This window comes from Rhinoraja longicauda, chromosome 32 (genome assembly GCF_053455715.1).
Source record: "Rhinoraja longicauda isolate Sanriku21f chromosome 32, sRhiLon1.1, whole genome shotgun sequence".
Lineage (NCBI taxonomy): Eukaryota > Metazoa > Chordata > Chondrichthyes > Rajiformes > Arhynchobatidae > Rhinoraja > Rhinoraja longicauda.
The window spans coordinates 5,953,726-5,967,478 of NC_135984.1; the positions used below are offsets into that span (position 1 = coordinate 5,953,726).

A 13,753-nucleotide genomic window follows, 5' to 3' on the forward strand; every position below is an offset into this window, starting at 1 on the left:
AAAGGCCTTACATACTTCCTACTCCTACACCTAACCTGGAGTGTACCTTTGTATAACCGACATCTAAAGGAGGCACGTAAACATTGCGACCTTTCCTCCAGTCTCTGGCTTTCGTGCTCCATTACTCCATCATGTGGAAGCCATGCCTCAGTCAATCTACAGAGCAGATTCGTCCTCTGCACCAACAAAAGGTTTAATTTAAATATAAAATTCAGTCACTGAAAGGAAGCATGCAGGTACAGCAGGCAGTGAAGAAAGCCAATGGAATGTTGGCCTTCATACCAAGAGGAGTTGAGTATAGGAGCAAATTGGTCCTTCTGCAGTTGTACAGGGCCCGAGTGAGACCGCACCTGGAGTATTGTGTGCAGTTTTGGTCTCCAAATTTGAGGAAGGATATTCTTGCTATTGAGGACGTGCAGCGTAGGTTTACTAGGTTAATTCCCGGAATGGCGGGACTGTCATATGTTGAAAGACTGGAGCGACTAGGCTTGTATACACTGGAATTTAGAAGGATGAGAGGGGATCTTATCGAAACGTATAAGATTATTAAGGGGTTGGACACGTTAGAGGCAAGAAACATGTTCCCAATGTTGGGGGAGTCCAGAACCAGGGGCCACAGTTTAAGAATAAGGAGTAGGCCATTTAGATCGGAGATGAGGAAAAACTTTTTCAGTCAGAGAGTTGTGAATCTGTGGAATTCTCTGCCTCAGAAGGCAGTGGAGGCCAATTCTCTGAATGCATTCAAGAAAGAGATAGATAGAGCTCTTAAGGATAGCGGAGTCAGGGGGTATGGGGAGAAGGCAGGAACGGGGTACTGATTGAGAATGATCAGCCATGATCACATTGAATGGCGGTGCTGGCTCGAAGGGCCGAATGGCCTACTCCTGCACCTATTGTCTATTATAATGAAAGTCAGGTAAGTGGACAAGACGCAAAAGCCACGAATTATAGACTTTAAAAACCATTTTGACGGATTATATAGACTTTGCACATACTTATCTCCTGCCGTGCATGCAGACATTCAACACGCTAATTTCTCGACCATGAAACATGCAGCCTGAATGTGTCACTGTCAGCACTAGCTTACAATCACAGAGGCACAGTGCCTGTACTCGGTCAATTAACCGTTGCAAACCTGTATGTCTTTGGGGTGTGGGAGGAAACCGGAGCACCTGGGGAAAACCGGCGTGGTCTCGGGGAGAACGTCCTTATCCAGTTTGGGCGCTAGACCCACTGAAATATGGTTCGCTTAACAGCCCTCTGAAATACGTAGTCACGAATGGGCAATAAATGCTGGCCCGCACAGTGCAAAAGGAAAACAATCCTGCATTACCATTAAGAATATATGTTGTTTCTCTGGCCCATGTTCATCAGCCTGTAATAGCCAGATAGGATCAAGCTGTTTATGGAGGTGAAGTTTAAAAAGAAATAGCCTCCAGCTTCCTGGACTTTGCACTGTAAAATTACTTCCCTATGAAGTCATCCAGTTTATTCGGTCCAACAAACAAATACAACAATAAATTAATCTGTTTATCTTGTATTTCTAGAACCAAATTAGCCCCGACTGCATGTGTGAACGAGGAATAGTAGGCACCTCAAGAATCTGGGATTACTGCTATTCCTTGGTTTACAAAAGAGACGCATTCCTGGAAAACATTTGTTCAAACAAAATTTCATGGATTGAAAAAGGCCGGGGATAATGAATGCATTGTCGTGATTTCAGTACAATGCATTCCATTGTGTGGAGTGGCCGCAAATCTTTGCACATCAACTACATGAACCCTAATTAGTCATAAGGAATAGGAGTAGAATTAGGCCATTCGGCCCATCAAGTCTACTCTGGCATTCCATCATGGCTGATCTATCTCTCCCTCCCAACCCCATTCTCCTGCCTTCTCCCCATAACCTCTGACACTTGTAAGTCCAAAGGTTTAGCTTTAGTTTGGTTTTGTGATCCAGCACAGAAACAGGCCATTCGGCCCACCGAGTCCATGCTGACCATTGATCACCCGTTCCCACATTCTCATCCGCTCCCTCTGCATTAGGGACAATTTACAGGGGGCAGTTAACCAACACCCACGCCTTAGAGATGTGGGAAGGAACCGGAGCGCCCAGAGAAAGCCCACACAGTTACAGGGAGAACATGCAAACACCACACAAACAGCACCCAAGGTCAGGATGGAATATGGTCCTTTGGTGCTGTGGACAGTGGTTCTACCAGCTGCCATATTGCAAAAAAGAGAAAAAAATCAAGTGCTCATATCTTTTCAAATATCTGGATGGGAATAGGGTGTGAATGTGGACTTGAGTCACTGGATTTCATTGACTAGTGTAGCAGTCCAAATGGGTTCCAAACGGACACTGTGGGTCAGAGATCCTGCTCTTGTGCCTTACTGTTCTGTTTTATTCTATGGAGAAATTAGATGCCTTAAGTTGCAGTTTCCAGAGTTTGGAAACAACTTGAAACACTGTCGGTTCTGCTCCATACGCCCAAAGCCACTGTCCCCGAGCTCTTCTCTCTGTCAAATGAGTGTCAGATGAAGGAATGGTAATGGGCCATTTGACCATGAAGGGCATCACTGGAATTCTGACCCTGTTGTCGTTCTCCTTTGCCAAGAACCAGAGGCATTCATTATTTCTACTGGGGTTATGGGAGCGGCACGGTGGCGCAGCGGTAGAGTTCCGACAGCACCGGAAACCCGTGTTCGATCCTGACAACGGGTGCTTGATGTACGGAGTTTGTACATCCTGCCTGTGACCTCGTGGTTTCCTCCCACTCCGAAGTAGTACAGGTTTGTCGTTTAATTGGCTTGGTAGAATTGTAAATTGTTCCTAGCATGTGTAGGATATTTATGCGCAGGGATCGCCGGTCGGTGGGCCGAAGGGCCTGTATTCATGCTGTATCGCTAACCTAATGGTACAGTTATCAGGAACAATAGCTGCAGATGAGTCCCTCCTCTGCTAATTCCAGGGGCAGAGGGTGAAACACACAGATAGACACAAAAAGCAGAAGTAAACTCAGCGGGACAGGCAGCAGCTCAGGAGAGAAAGGAATGGGTGACATTTCAGGTCGAGACCCTTCTCCAGACTGGTTAGGGATAAGGGAAACGAGAGATACAGACAGTGATGCCCCACCCCAGCTATCTCAGCTCAGAGCAGGAACCGAGTCCTTGAAAATTTAAAATTGTATTTACATTCATTAATCGAAGAAAACGTTTTGGGGCAAGAAACTGAAGTGATGAATCATTTACAGCAGGATCACAAAGTTGCCACAGAACTGCAGTCCTTCTTGTTGATGGGAGAACTCACCGAGAGAACAAAGTTAAACTTTAATTAGCGGTATAACAGTAGGTCGTGTCCTGGCAACTGGATCACTTTATGGCATTATTAAAGCTTGATAAATGTGTCACTTTGATTCTAGTCGAGTGAGTTCCTGCCATTTATAACCCCTGGCGCCCGGTGCCATGAGGTTCACGCAAGGACCTCTCGTTATCAGGGAACTACAGTCTATTACTCTTGTTTGTTCCGAAACAACTTGGCCTTACAGAACTAAACAGAACAGGCAGTCCAACTTCACAGTGGTTGCGCATTAACTCACACCGGAGTTTCTGTACACTAACAGCAAGAGACTGCCTGTGTTACTGCCAGGAGCACATTCATTAAACACAGGGGACATCACCTTTGCTTTGCAGTGACCAGCACAGCCTTTCTACAACTCAAGGTGTAGGACACACTTGGCCGATGGGCTGTTTCAGTACTGTATCTCTAAACTAAACTGACCTACAAATTACAGCACTCATTACTTTGATAGTAGTTCATGGGTTCAGGATATCCGTGATATAGAGCCCATGAATAACAATCAAAATCAGAGTGTTATTGTCCCTTCTTCAACGAGAACGATCAAAACTACTCAACCCTTTCCTCAGACTTTCATCCGGGTAAAGCAAGCAAACTGGGATAAGAAGGAAATAAAGACCGTCCACAGCCACAAACAAGCCACAGCACAGCCTGGATTATCCAGAGACACGCAGGGAAACTCCCTCCCCCTCCAGCTGTGAATACATGCCGGCCCCTGCCTCGGCAAACAGTGTGGGGGCGGTGGGAACCACCCGCAGATCTAACCACCGGTCATCAACTGCTGTGGAGAACAGAGCCACGAGGACAAGCCTGGTGCCTTTGCGGCAGAACGATAGGGTGCAAGCTACAGTGGTCACGTTACAACGCAGTCCCCAGGTCGCAACAGGGCTCCCTTCCCAAGAAGTGCCCGCAACCCCCACACAGAGTGACCAGTTAGAAATGAACAAGAGCGGAGTGTGGGAGTGGTTCACGGGAACAGCAGAGGTGGGAGAGCGAGCAGGTATGGGAATAGCAGCCGCCAGCCACAACCTGGCTTCTTCCATGGGATCCTCCTGTGCCATCCTGCTATGCCCCTCTCCTTCAGCTCATGCCACCACAACCCCTGAATTCCCAGCACCTTCACTTGAGAACCATGTGGTCAGTAACAGCACCCAGCAGTGGAGTGGGGTGGGGGGAAATGTATAAATGTGGTCAGTAACAGCACCCAGCAGTGGAGTGGGGAGGGGGGGGGAGTATAAATGTGGTCAGTAACAGCACCCAGCAGTGGAGGGGGGAGGGGGGGAGTATAAATGTTTAGTGGGAAGGGAAGGGGGCTTATTCCATCCTTGTACCATGCTACTTCTGTGAATGTGCATTTTATAGAAAGGCTCACTTTCACACACTGCACGTCGTCTACTAAAGTTTGGGTGCCAGTCTATGGTAAAGGTGGACCACTCTACGGCTTTTATTTCCCAGGAGCCACATCCCTGTGAAGGCAGACCGTGATAATGAAAGTCAACACTGCGTTAATGCTGACTAAAAGGGCATTTGAGGATGAAGTCTTTGGATCTTGTGGTTTGCCAAGCAGCAGTGAGTCCTGCCCTCCGATAAGCTTCTGTAACCCTGGGCTATCTGCACCAGGTATCTCAATGCACTGGAGTGATGCCAACACGGCCCCCGCATGGCTTCCCCCATCTATCTGATCTATGCCCGTCATCATCAGGTACATCATCATCAGTCTGAAGAAGGGTCTCGACCCGAAACGTCACCCATTCCTGCTCTCCAGAGATGCTGCCTGACCCGCTGAGTTACTCCAGTATTTTATGTCTACCTTCGATTTAAACCAGCATCTGCAGTTTTCTTTCCTACAGTCTCCTTACAACCTGCTTTTCCCCAAAAACAACCTCTGCAAACAGTCTAACCCAACAACCCTGGAAAAAAATACCCTCATTTTTAAAAAAAAGCAGTTTAAACCAAGTTATGTGGAATCCCTTGCACTCTGGCCACACGGCTGTGGACGCCAAGCCAGTGGATATTTAAGACGAAGATTGACAAATTTTCGATTAGTAAAGGTATCAGGGGTGATGGGGCAAAGACAGGAGAATAGGGCTGAGAGAGAGAGAGAGAGATAGATCAGCCCTGATTGAATGGCAGAGTAGACTTGGCTGGCCGGATGGCCTTATTCTGCTGCTGGAATCCATGAACTCATGAACCCTTTGCCAGCAGCTTGACTGTCAGCTCACCCCTATCCATCCACAGGAGCTCAATTGTTATTAAAAAAAACATTGAGGAGCCAAATTTCACGTTGGGTCGTGTTGGTTCCAGTGAGATTGCAATCCCCTGTCAATTACATGACTTGCACCCGCACCCAGTGGGAGGTTGTGTAGGAGGGAACTGCAGAAGGGCAGGAAGGAGCAAAGAGGTCCTTCTACAGTTGTACCGTGCCCTGGTGAGACCGCACCTGGAGTACTGTGTGCAGTTGTGCAGGGCCCTGGTGAGACCGCACCTGGAGTACTGTGTGCAGTTGTACCGGGCCCTGGTGAGACCGCACCTGGAGTACTGTGTGCAGTTGTACAGGGCCCTGGTGAGACCGCACCTGGAGTACTGTGTGCAGTTTTGGTCTCCAAATTTGAGGAAGGATATTCTTGCTATTGAGGGCGTGCAGCGTAGGTTCACTAGGTTAATTCCCGGAATGGCGGGACTGTCGTATGTTGAAAGGCTGGAGCAATTAGGCTTGTATACACTGGAATTTAGAAGGATGAGGGGGGATCTTATTGAAACATATAAGATAATTAGGGGATTGGACACATTAGAGGCAGGAAACATGTTCCCAATGTTGGGGGAGTCCAGAACAAGGGGCCACAGTTTAAGAATAAGGGGTAGGCCATTTAGAACGGAGATGAGGAAGAACTTTTTCAGTCAGAGTGGTGAAGGTGTGGAATTCTCTGCCTCAGAAGGCAGTGGAGGCCAGTTCGTTGGATGCTTTCAAGAGAGAGCTAGATAGAGCTCTTAAGGATAGCGGAGTGAGGGGGTATGGGGAGAAGGCAGGAACGGGGTACTGATTGAGAATGATCAGCCATGATCGCATTGAATGGCGGTGCTGGCTCGAAGGGCTGAATGACCTACTCCTGCACCTATTGTCTATTGTCAGATGCTGGTTTAAACCGAAGATAGACGCAAAAAGCTGGAGTAACTCAGCGGGACGGGCAGCATCTCTGGAGAGAGGGAATGGGTGACGTTTCGGGCCGAGACCGTTCTTCAGACCAGTGGGAGGTTGGTGTTTCGCAGTTGACCAGGAATGAATGGACTGATCCAGGATAAGATAAGTGCATCTCAGGGTGTTTTGCAAAGATTCTTGCAGCGTCAGGCAAATCTTAGTTTCTCCAACCTGCTCAGCAACTTCAGAACAGGAAATTGCGATAACATCACTTTAAACAGCAGGCGTGGAGGTGATCGAGTCGTTTCCCATGTAGTCAAGCATGATGACCCGACCACTGCTAGTGACTCATGTACAACATAGAAATGCAATTATCCTTCACCATCTGCAGTTTTCAAGTGAAATGAGCCAGCCTCTGCTGGGGGAGGTTTCTATATCTACTGCTCTTTACATGGCATGCTTACTGAGTTATGTATGGCTGCACAATGGTGCAGATGTAGAGTTGCTGCCTTGCCTACAGTACCCAGAGACCTGGGTTCCATCCTGACTATTGGGGCATTGTTTACACAGAGGTGGACTGTCATGACCAGCGTATGTCCCGCTCTCTGTTTTTTTAAAAATATATAAAAAAACACTTTATTCAAGTAATAAATATTTACAAAACATCTTTTCAACAACTCCATCCGACATTCCCGGAGGTTACACATTCAATGCAGATATTCATTTCCAAATTTACACAGAATCCCTTATTTGGAGGGGCGTCTCTCTCCACCACACCCTGCCCCCCATGTCCAGCAGCGGAAGGACCCTAGACTGTGGCCCTCCCCCACAGGGCCTTGGCGTTGGCTGCACCGAGCTTCAGTGCGTCCCTCAGCACGTACTCCTGCAATCTGCAGCGGGCCAGTCGGCAACATTCCCCGACGGACAGCTCGCTCCGCTGGGAGGTCAACAAAGCTCGGGCAGACCAAAGAGCGTCTTTCACCGAGTTGATGACCTTCCAGCGGCACTCGATCACAGAGTCCTCTGTGACGGAGCTGCTCGGAATAAATCGTGACAGGGACCCCAGCAAACCTCTCCAGACTCTCTTGGCAAATCCACACTCTGTGAAGAGGTGGGCAACCGTCTCCTCTCCATAGCAGCCGTCCCGAGGGCAGCGTGCGCTGGTAGTGAGGTTCCCGCGGTGCAGGAAGGATCTGACTGGGTGGGCTCCCCTCACCGCCAGCCAAGCCAGGTCATGGAGTAATTCCCCTGCAGTGCCTGCAGGACGTTCCGTGCTGACCACTGCCCGATGGACTTGTGGTCAAAGGTGTTGGTCCGGAAGAACCTTTCCACGATCGACAGATGGTGCGGCAATGTCCAGCTGACTGGCACATTGCGTGGCATCTGCGCCAGGCCCATCCTTCGCAACACCGGGGGCAGGTAGAACCTCAGCAGGTAGTGGCACTTGGTGCCCACGTGCCTTGGCTCTACGCTCCGCCTGATGCAGCCACACACGAAGGTGGCCATCAGGATGAGGGCGACGTTGGGCACACTTTTACCCCCGTTGTCTGCCGATTTGTGTATTGTGGCTCATCGCACCCAGTCCATCGTCGACCCCCAGATGAAGCGGAAGACGGCCCGGGTGATCCCCGTGGCGTAGGAGGGAGGGACAGGCCACACTTGCACCAAGTACAGCAGCCCCGAGAGCACCTCACACCTGGTGACCAGATTTTTCCCAGTGAAGGAGAGGGAGCGCTGCTTCCACAGCTCCAGCTTCTTCCCCACCCTGGCTATCCGCTCCAGCCAATTCTTGTCACAGCCTTCCCGAACCAGATGCCCAGCACCTTCAAGAAGTCAGGCTTGATGGTGAAGGGGATAGAAGATCGGTCAGGCCAGTTGCCAAACAGCATGGCCTCACTCTTCCTGCGGTTTACCCTGGCCCCCGTGGCCGACTCAAACTGGTCGCAGATGCTGATCAGTCTGCGGACCGACCCTGCAATCGCAGTTGAACAGTGGCTTCCTGGCCTTGGGGCAGGTGGAGAGGGAGAGAGCAGGCAACACAGTCCCTTTTAAACCGGAGATAGACACAAACTGCTGGAGTAACTCAGTGGGTCAGGCAGCATCTCTGGAGAAAATGGATAAGTGAAGATAGTCCCGATCCAAAACATCACCTATCCCTTTTCTCCAGACCTGCTGCCAGACTCGCTGAGTTACTCCAACACTATGTCTATCTTTGGTATAAACCAGCACCTGCAGATCCCTTTTCTTCCCCTTTAAATTGGAAAAGGAGCTTCAAGTTTAGGGAGTGTTCCTTTAATTATTTATTGTTTTGCGGATGAATTTGGCAGGGGGAGATTGCTCTCGAACTGCTTGTTTTCTGGCACATTGATCAACGCGTTTGAGCTGGCCAGGGGCGGAGCAAACAAGCGACTTCTCGCAAACCACGAATACAGAGGGCAGACGTGGAGTCCCGTTTCCCTTTCCCAGACTCAATAGGCAGGCTCCAGGAGTCCATGTCTTTGTAAACATATTGGGCGCAGGCAGGTGGAAACGAGAGCCAGGCATTACAAACGTGAAGCCATAATCTCAGCCACAGCTCGTGTTTGCACAACAGCATGAACATGCTGAAATGTCCCAGGACTCTACACGGGGGAGTAATCGAGCACAATCCTACTCATTCCCAAACCTGCCAATGATGAAATCTCGCCTGGCCAAGCGAGAGTCGAGGCGCCAGGCAGGAGGGCTCTGCCCGAGCCGGCTACATGCCCCTTTTCCAGGGTTACTTCCGCGCCTGGCTGGGATTAAAAAGGGACTACGTGCTGTCCACGGGTACCCTGGGGGATTTCCGGGACTGCTGGGGGTTGAATGTATCCTTGACAAGGAGTGTAAGATAGTTTATTGTTTGTCCTGTATTGTGGCGGTGGGTTCCGGTTTGGTTTTATTGTATGGTATGTATTATTTTAATATTTTAATAAATATTTTTGATTAATAAAAAATAATGATGGAATCTCCTCTTCCCTCAACTTTCCCACTCTCCTCCAACATTTAGACTCTGAAACCTTTGGACTTTGTTCTCTTCTATAAAAAATGGTGAATGAAAAATCAATGGACACCATTCCGACTTTGGACATGTGCCAGACTCCGAGTCACTTTGGGAACAGCTCCATTCCAGACCACGAGAAATTGCAGTGAATTGGGGATGCAGGATAAACAATCACACAAACCTACCTCCCTTCCATTGACTCCATTTATACCTCGCGTTGCCTCCGTAAGGCCATCAGCATAATCAAGGATGAGTCACGTACTGGCCACACTCCAGATTCAGTGGCAGTTTCTTCCCAGGTGTTATTAGGCAACTGAACCATCCTATCACAACTAGAGAGCAATCCTGAACTACTATCTACTTCATTGGAGACTCTCGGACTAACTTTGATCGGACTTTACAGGCTTTATCATGCACTAAATGATATTGACAATACACTAAACTCAAACTCACTCAGGCAGGAGAGCAACCGTTTGTGGTCAGTGTACAATAGGGCGAACAAGATTTGGCTACTTACCTTTACTTATTGTGTTCTAAAGAACACTATCAGTTCTTATCTGAGGAAAAAATATTTTCAGAGTCTGTCCTTTGGACCTCTAGACAAAGCAAACAATGTTCACTTACTGGTTGCGCATCAAGTCATTAAAAGGTGTTGGCGTGGTAACTCAACCATGCATGCTAGAACAGGGGCTATAGGGGCGGGTCAAGGCTGGCTATCTTGTGCAAGTGACCCACTACCCAACTACCCAATGCCTTTCAATCACCGCGCCTTAGAGATGCTGCACGCCCTTCAGTCCATTGAGCTGGAGTTTAGAAGGATGAGGGGGGACCTCAGTGAAACTTACCAAATAGTGAAAGGCCTGGATAGAGTAGATGCAGAGAGGATGTTTCCAATAGTGGGAGAGTCTAGGACCCAAGGGCATAGACTCAGAATAAAAGGATGCACTTTTAGGAAGGAGATGAGGAGGAATTTCTTGAATCAGAGGTTGGTGAATCTGTGGAATTCATTGTCACAGACTGTGGAGGCCAAGTCGTTGAGTATTTTTAAGGCGGAGATTGACAGAGATTCGTGATTAGTATGGGTGTGAGGGATTTTGGTGAGAAGGGAGAATAGGGTTGAGAGGGAAAGATAGATCAGCCATGATTGAATGGCAGAGTAGACATGATGGGCCGAATAGCCTAATTCTGCTCTTATAAACTTATGAACTTGTGTAAAAACATTTTTGAGTGTTTAATTTAATTTATTCTTGTCATGTGTACTGAGGTACAGTGAAAAGCTTTTGTTTACGTGTTATCCAGTCTAAAGAAAAGACTATATGAATACAATCAAGCCGTTCAGGGGGTCAGGACCACACTCTAGCTGATGAGGACCATTCAGCAGCCTGATAACATCTGGGAAGAACCTATCCCTGAGTCTGGAGGTGTGCGTTTTCAAACTTCCGTACCTCCTGCCCGATGGAAGAGGGGAGAAGTTTGAATCTATGTGCCCATGATGCTGCTGCAAGCAAGATTTTCATTGCACCTGGACATTACTGTTCTTGTGCATATGACAATAAACACAACAACGTGAAATGATCAAAGATGTAAATGTACATTTGATGGATTGGTGCGTGGAAGAAGGATCTGCCTAAAGCAGTGCTGGTGAAACCCAACACAAGACTCACAATTCTCTTCACTCTCAGTATTGAGAATGTCTTGGTTTAGACCCGTGCACTGGGGCGGCACGGTGGCACAACGGTAGAGTTGCTGCCTTACAGTGCCAGAGACCCGGGTTCCATCCCGACCATGGGTGCTGTCTGTAAGTTCTCCATGTGACCGCATGGGCTTTCTCCGAGACTTCTGTTTTCTCCCACACACCAAAGACGTACAGGTTTGTCGTTTAATCAGCTTGGCATCCTTCTAAACTCTAGCTCAATGGACTGAAGGGCGTGCAGCATCTCTCTATGGCACGTTGATTGAAAAGCATTGGGTAGTTGGGTAGTGGGTCACTTGCACAAGATAGCTAGCCTTGACCCGCCCCTAAAAATGTAAATTGTTCCTAGTCTGTGTAGGGTAGAGATAATGTACGGGGATCGCTGGTCGACATGGACTCGGTGGGCCGAAGGGCCTGTTTCCGCGCTTTATCTCTAAACTAAACTAAAAACTAAAACTGCACCCATTCACACATCCTCTGCCTCTTACCTTTCCCAGCGGGTGAGGGCCATCCACCGTCTTCCCATCATCATCCGGACCCCAGCTGTAGAAAACAAGGAAACGCAAGTTGTTGGAAAGACAAGAGACACAACCAGACTCTTTCATGCAATTATAAATTGTGTTGCGTTATAAACAGCGTCAAATCTCTAATAATATATAGTCATGTTTTCATTGCGGGCAGGGTCTGGAAGTGCAGCACCGCACTGACTCCAATCTCCACTTTAGGACCACCATTTGGGGTCTGTACATGAGCCACCGCAACCTCACCACCGGACCACAGGCTCTATCCGAAAGCAGGGTCTGAAGAAACGTCTCAACACAAAACATCACCCATTCCTTCTCTCCAGAGATGCTGCCTGTCCCGCTGAGTTACTCCAGCTTTTGTGTTTATCTTCGGCTCCATCAGAGACCAACCAACTCCCAGCTCAGGCACACAGCACAACCTAACCACTTCCAAAACAAAAAAAACTCAGACCTGAAGTATTAAAAGCCTCTCCAAGTCTAGATTATTACAGCCTACCTGCCTCACAATGATGTAGCATCTCCCACTGCCCCACCTCCGTCAGGGATACAAACCTGCAGCTGTAAATGTCGTTGATCTGAAAGTGTTTGTTGAAAGCAATGGCCTCAATGCTGTCAGTCAGTGGTCCATCCAGCACACGGATACCTGGAAGGACAGAACAATCCCTTCATGAGTTTACAAGTGATAGGAGCAGAATTAGGCCATTTGGCCCATGGTCTTCTCCACCATTCAATCACAGCTGATCTATCTTCCCCTCTCATCCCCATTCTCCCGCCTTCTGCCCATAACCCCTGAAAGGTATGTCCTTTTATTCTGAGGCCACGGCCTCTGGTCCTTGACCCTCCCACTAGTGGAAATGAACGAGTGGCAAAAGGCCAGCACCAGGCAGACTGGATGTGGAAGAGTCATGTACCTGAGGTATTAGCGCAGTTTGTCTCTCCTCAGATGCTGCCTAACCCACTGAGTATCTCCAGCACTTTTGGTTTCTACTCCGGAAATGCGGCATCTGCAGAGTATTTTTGCTTTTCATTTACTGTTGATTTCACTACCACTTTTCTTCTGGAGGGGCTAAGCTTGAATAAGCTCTGCTACGATCACCCACGGCATTTGTCCAACTCTCTTGCCTTGAAGGTGTTCTGATGAAATGTCACTGACCTTAAACACGAACTCTGTTTTTCCCTCCACAGATGCTGTTTGACCTACTGAGTAACCCCAGAATTTTCAGAATTCATTTTCAGGCGAGAGGGGTAAGGTTTAAAGGAGATGCACAGGACAAGAACTAGAAGACATGGGTTTAAGATGAGAGAGGAAAGATTTAATAGGTACCCGACAGGCAACTTTATCCCCTACACAAAGGGTGGTGGGTATATGGAACAAGCTGCCAGAGGAAAAAATAAAGAGGTGCGGATGCTGGTTTATACCAAAGATAAACACAAAGTGCTGGAGTAACTCAGTGGGTCAGGCAGCATCTCAGGAGAAAATGGATAGGTGATGTTTCACATCAGGAAGAAGTCTTCATCATATCAGTCTGAAGGGCCCCAACCTGAAACATCAACTGTCCATGTTCTATCCAGAAGTAGTTGAAACAGGTACTATAACAATATTTAAAAGACACTTGGACTGGTTTGTGGATAGGAAAAGATTAGAGGGATGTGGTCTAATCAGCCGAATAGGACCAGCTCGGATGGGACAGTGATCAAAATGGAGAAGTTGGGATGCCTGTTTCTGTGCTGTTTGACTTTGTGACTCTGAATCTCCACCTATGAAGATCTCAAGGACATTTCAACAGCCAGCTTTCAACGATAGACTTTGCAGTCAACAGCACCACCCGCTGGCCCATCAGTGTGATGCTGCACTGACTATGCCAGGAGTTTCATTGGCAGTTGACCAGGCTAAAGTAGACATGGTCACAGCCTGCTGTGTGGCCCATCCACTGCTTCTCATCCTGACTACTATTCCTTTGGGAATAGGAAGGAAAGATCAGTATGAGTAAGCGTTTGTTCTAATTGCCCCGGCAGAACAT

At 48.2% G+C, this 13,753-nt stretch overlaps 1 protein-coding gene across 1 annotated transcript in view; it reads right to left on the reverse strand.

Moving 5' to 3' along the window:
- Positions 1 to 13,753, reverse strand: part of LOC144608633 (proprotein convertase subtilisin/kexin type 7-like) — a 48,620-nt gene that overhangs the window by 15,377 nt on the left and 19,490 nt on the right. The window contains exons 5-6 of the mRNA XM_078426607.1: positions 12,285 to 12,375; positions 11,697 to 11,751 (exon numbers count right to left, since the gene is read on the reverse strand). Coding sequence (XP_078282733.1) covers positions 11,697 to 11,751; positions 12,285 to 12,375 — 146 coding nt within the window. The remainder of the gene's footprint in view (positions 1 to 11,696; positions 11,752 to 12,284; positions 12,376 to 13,753) is intronic.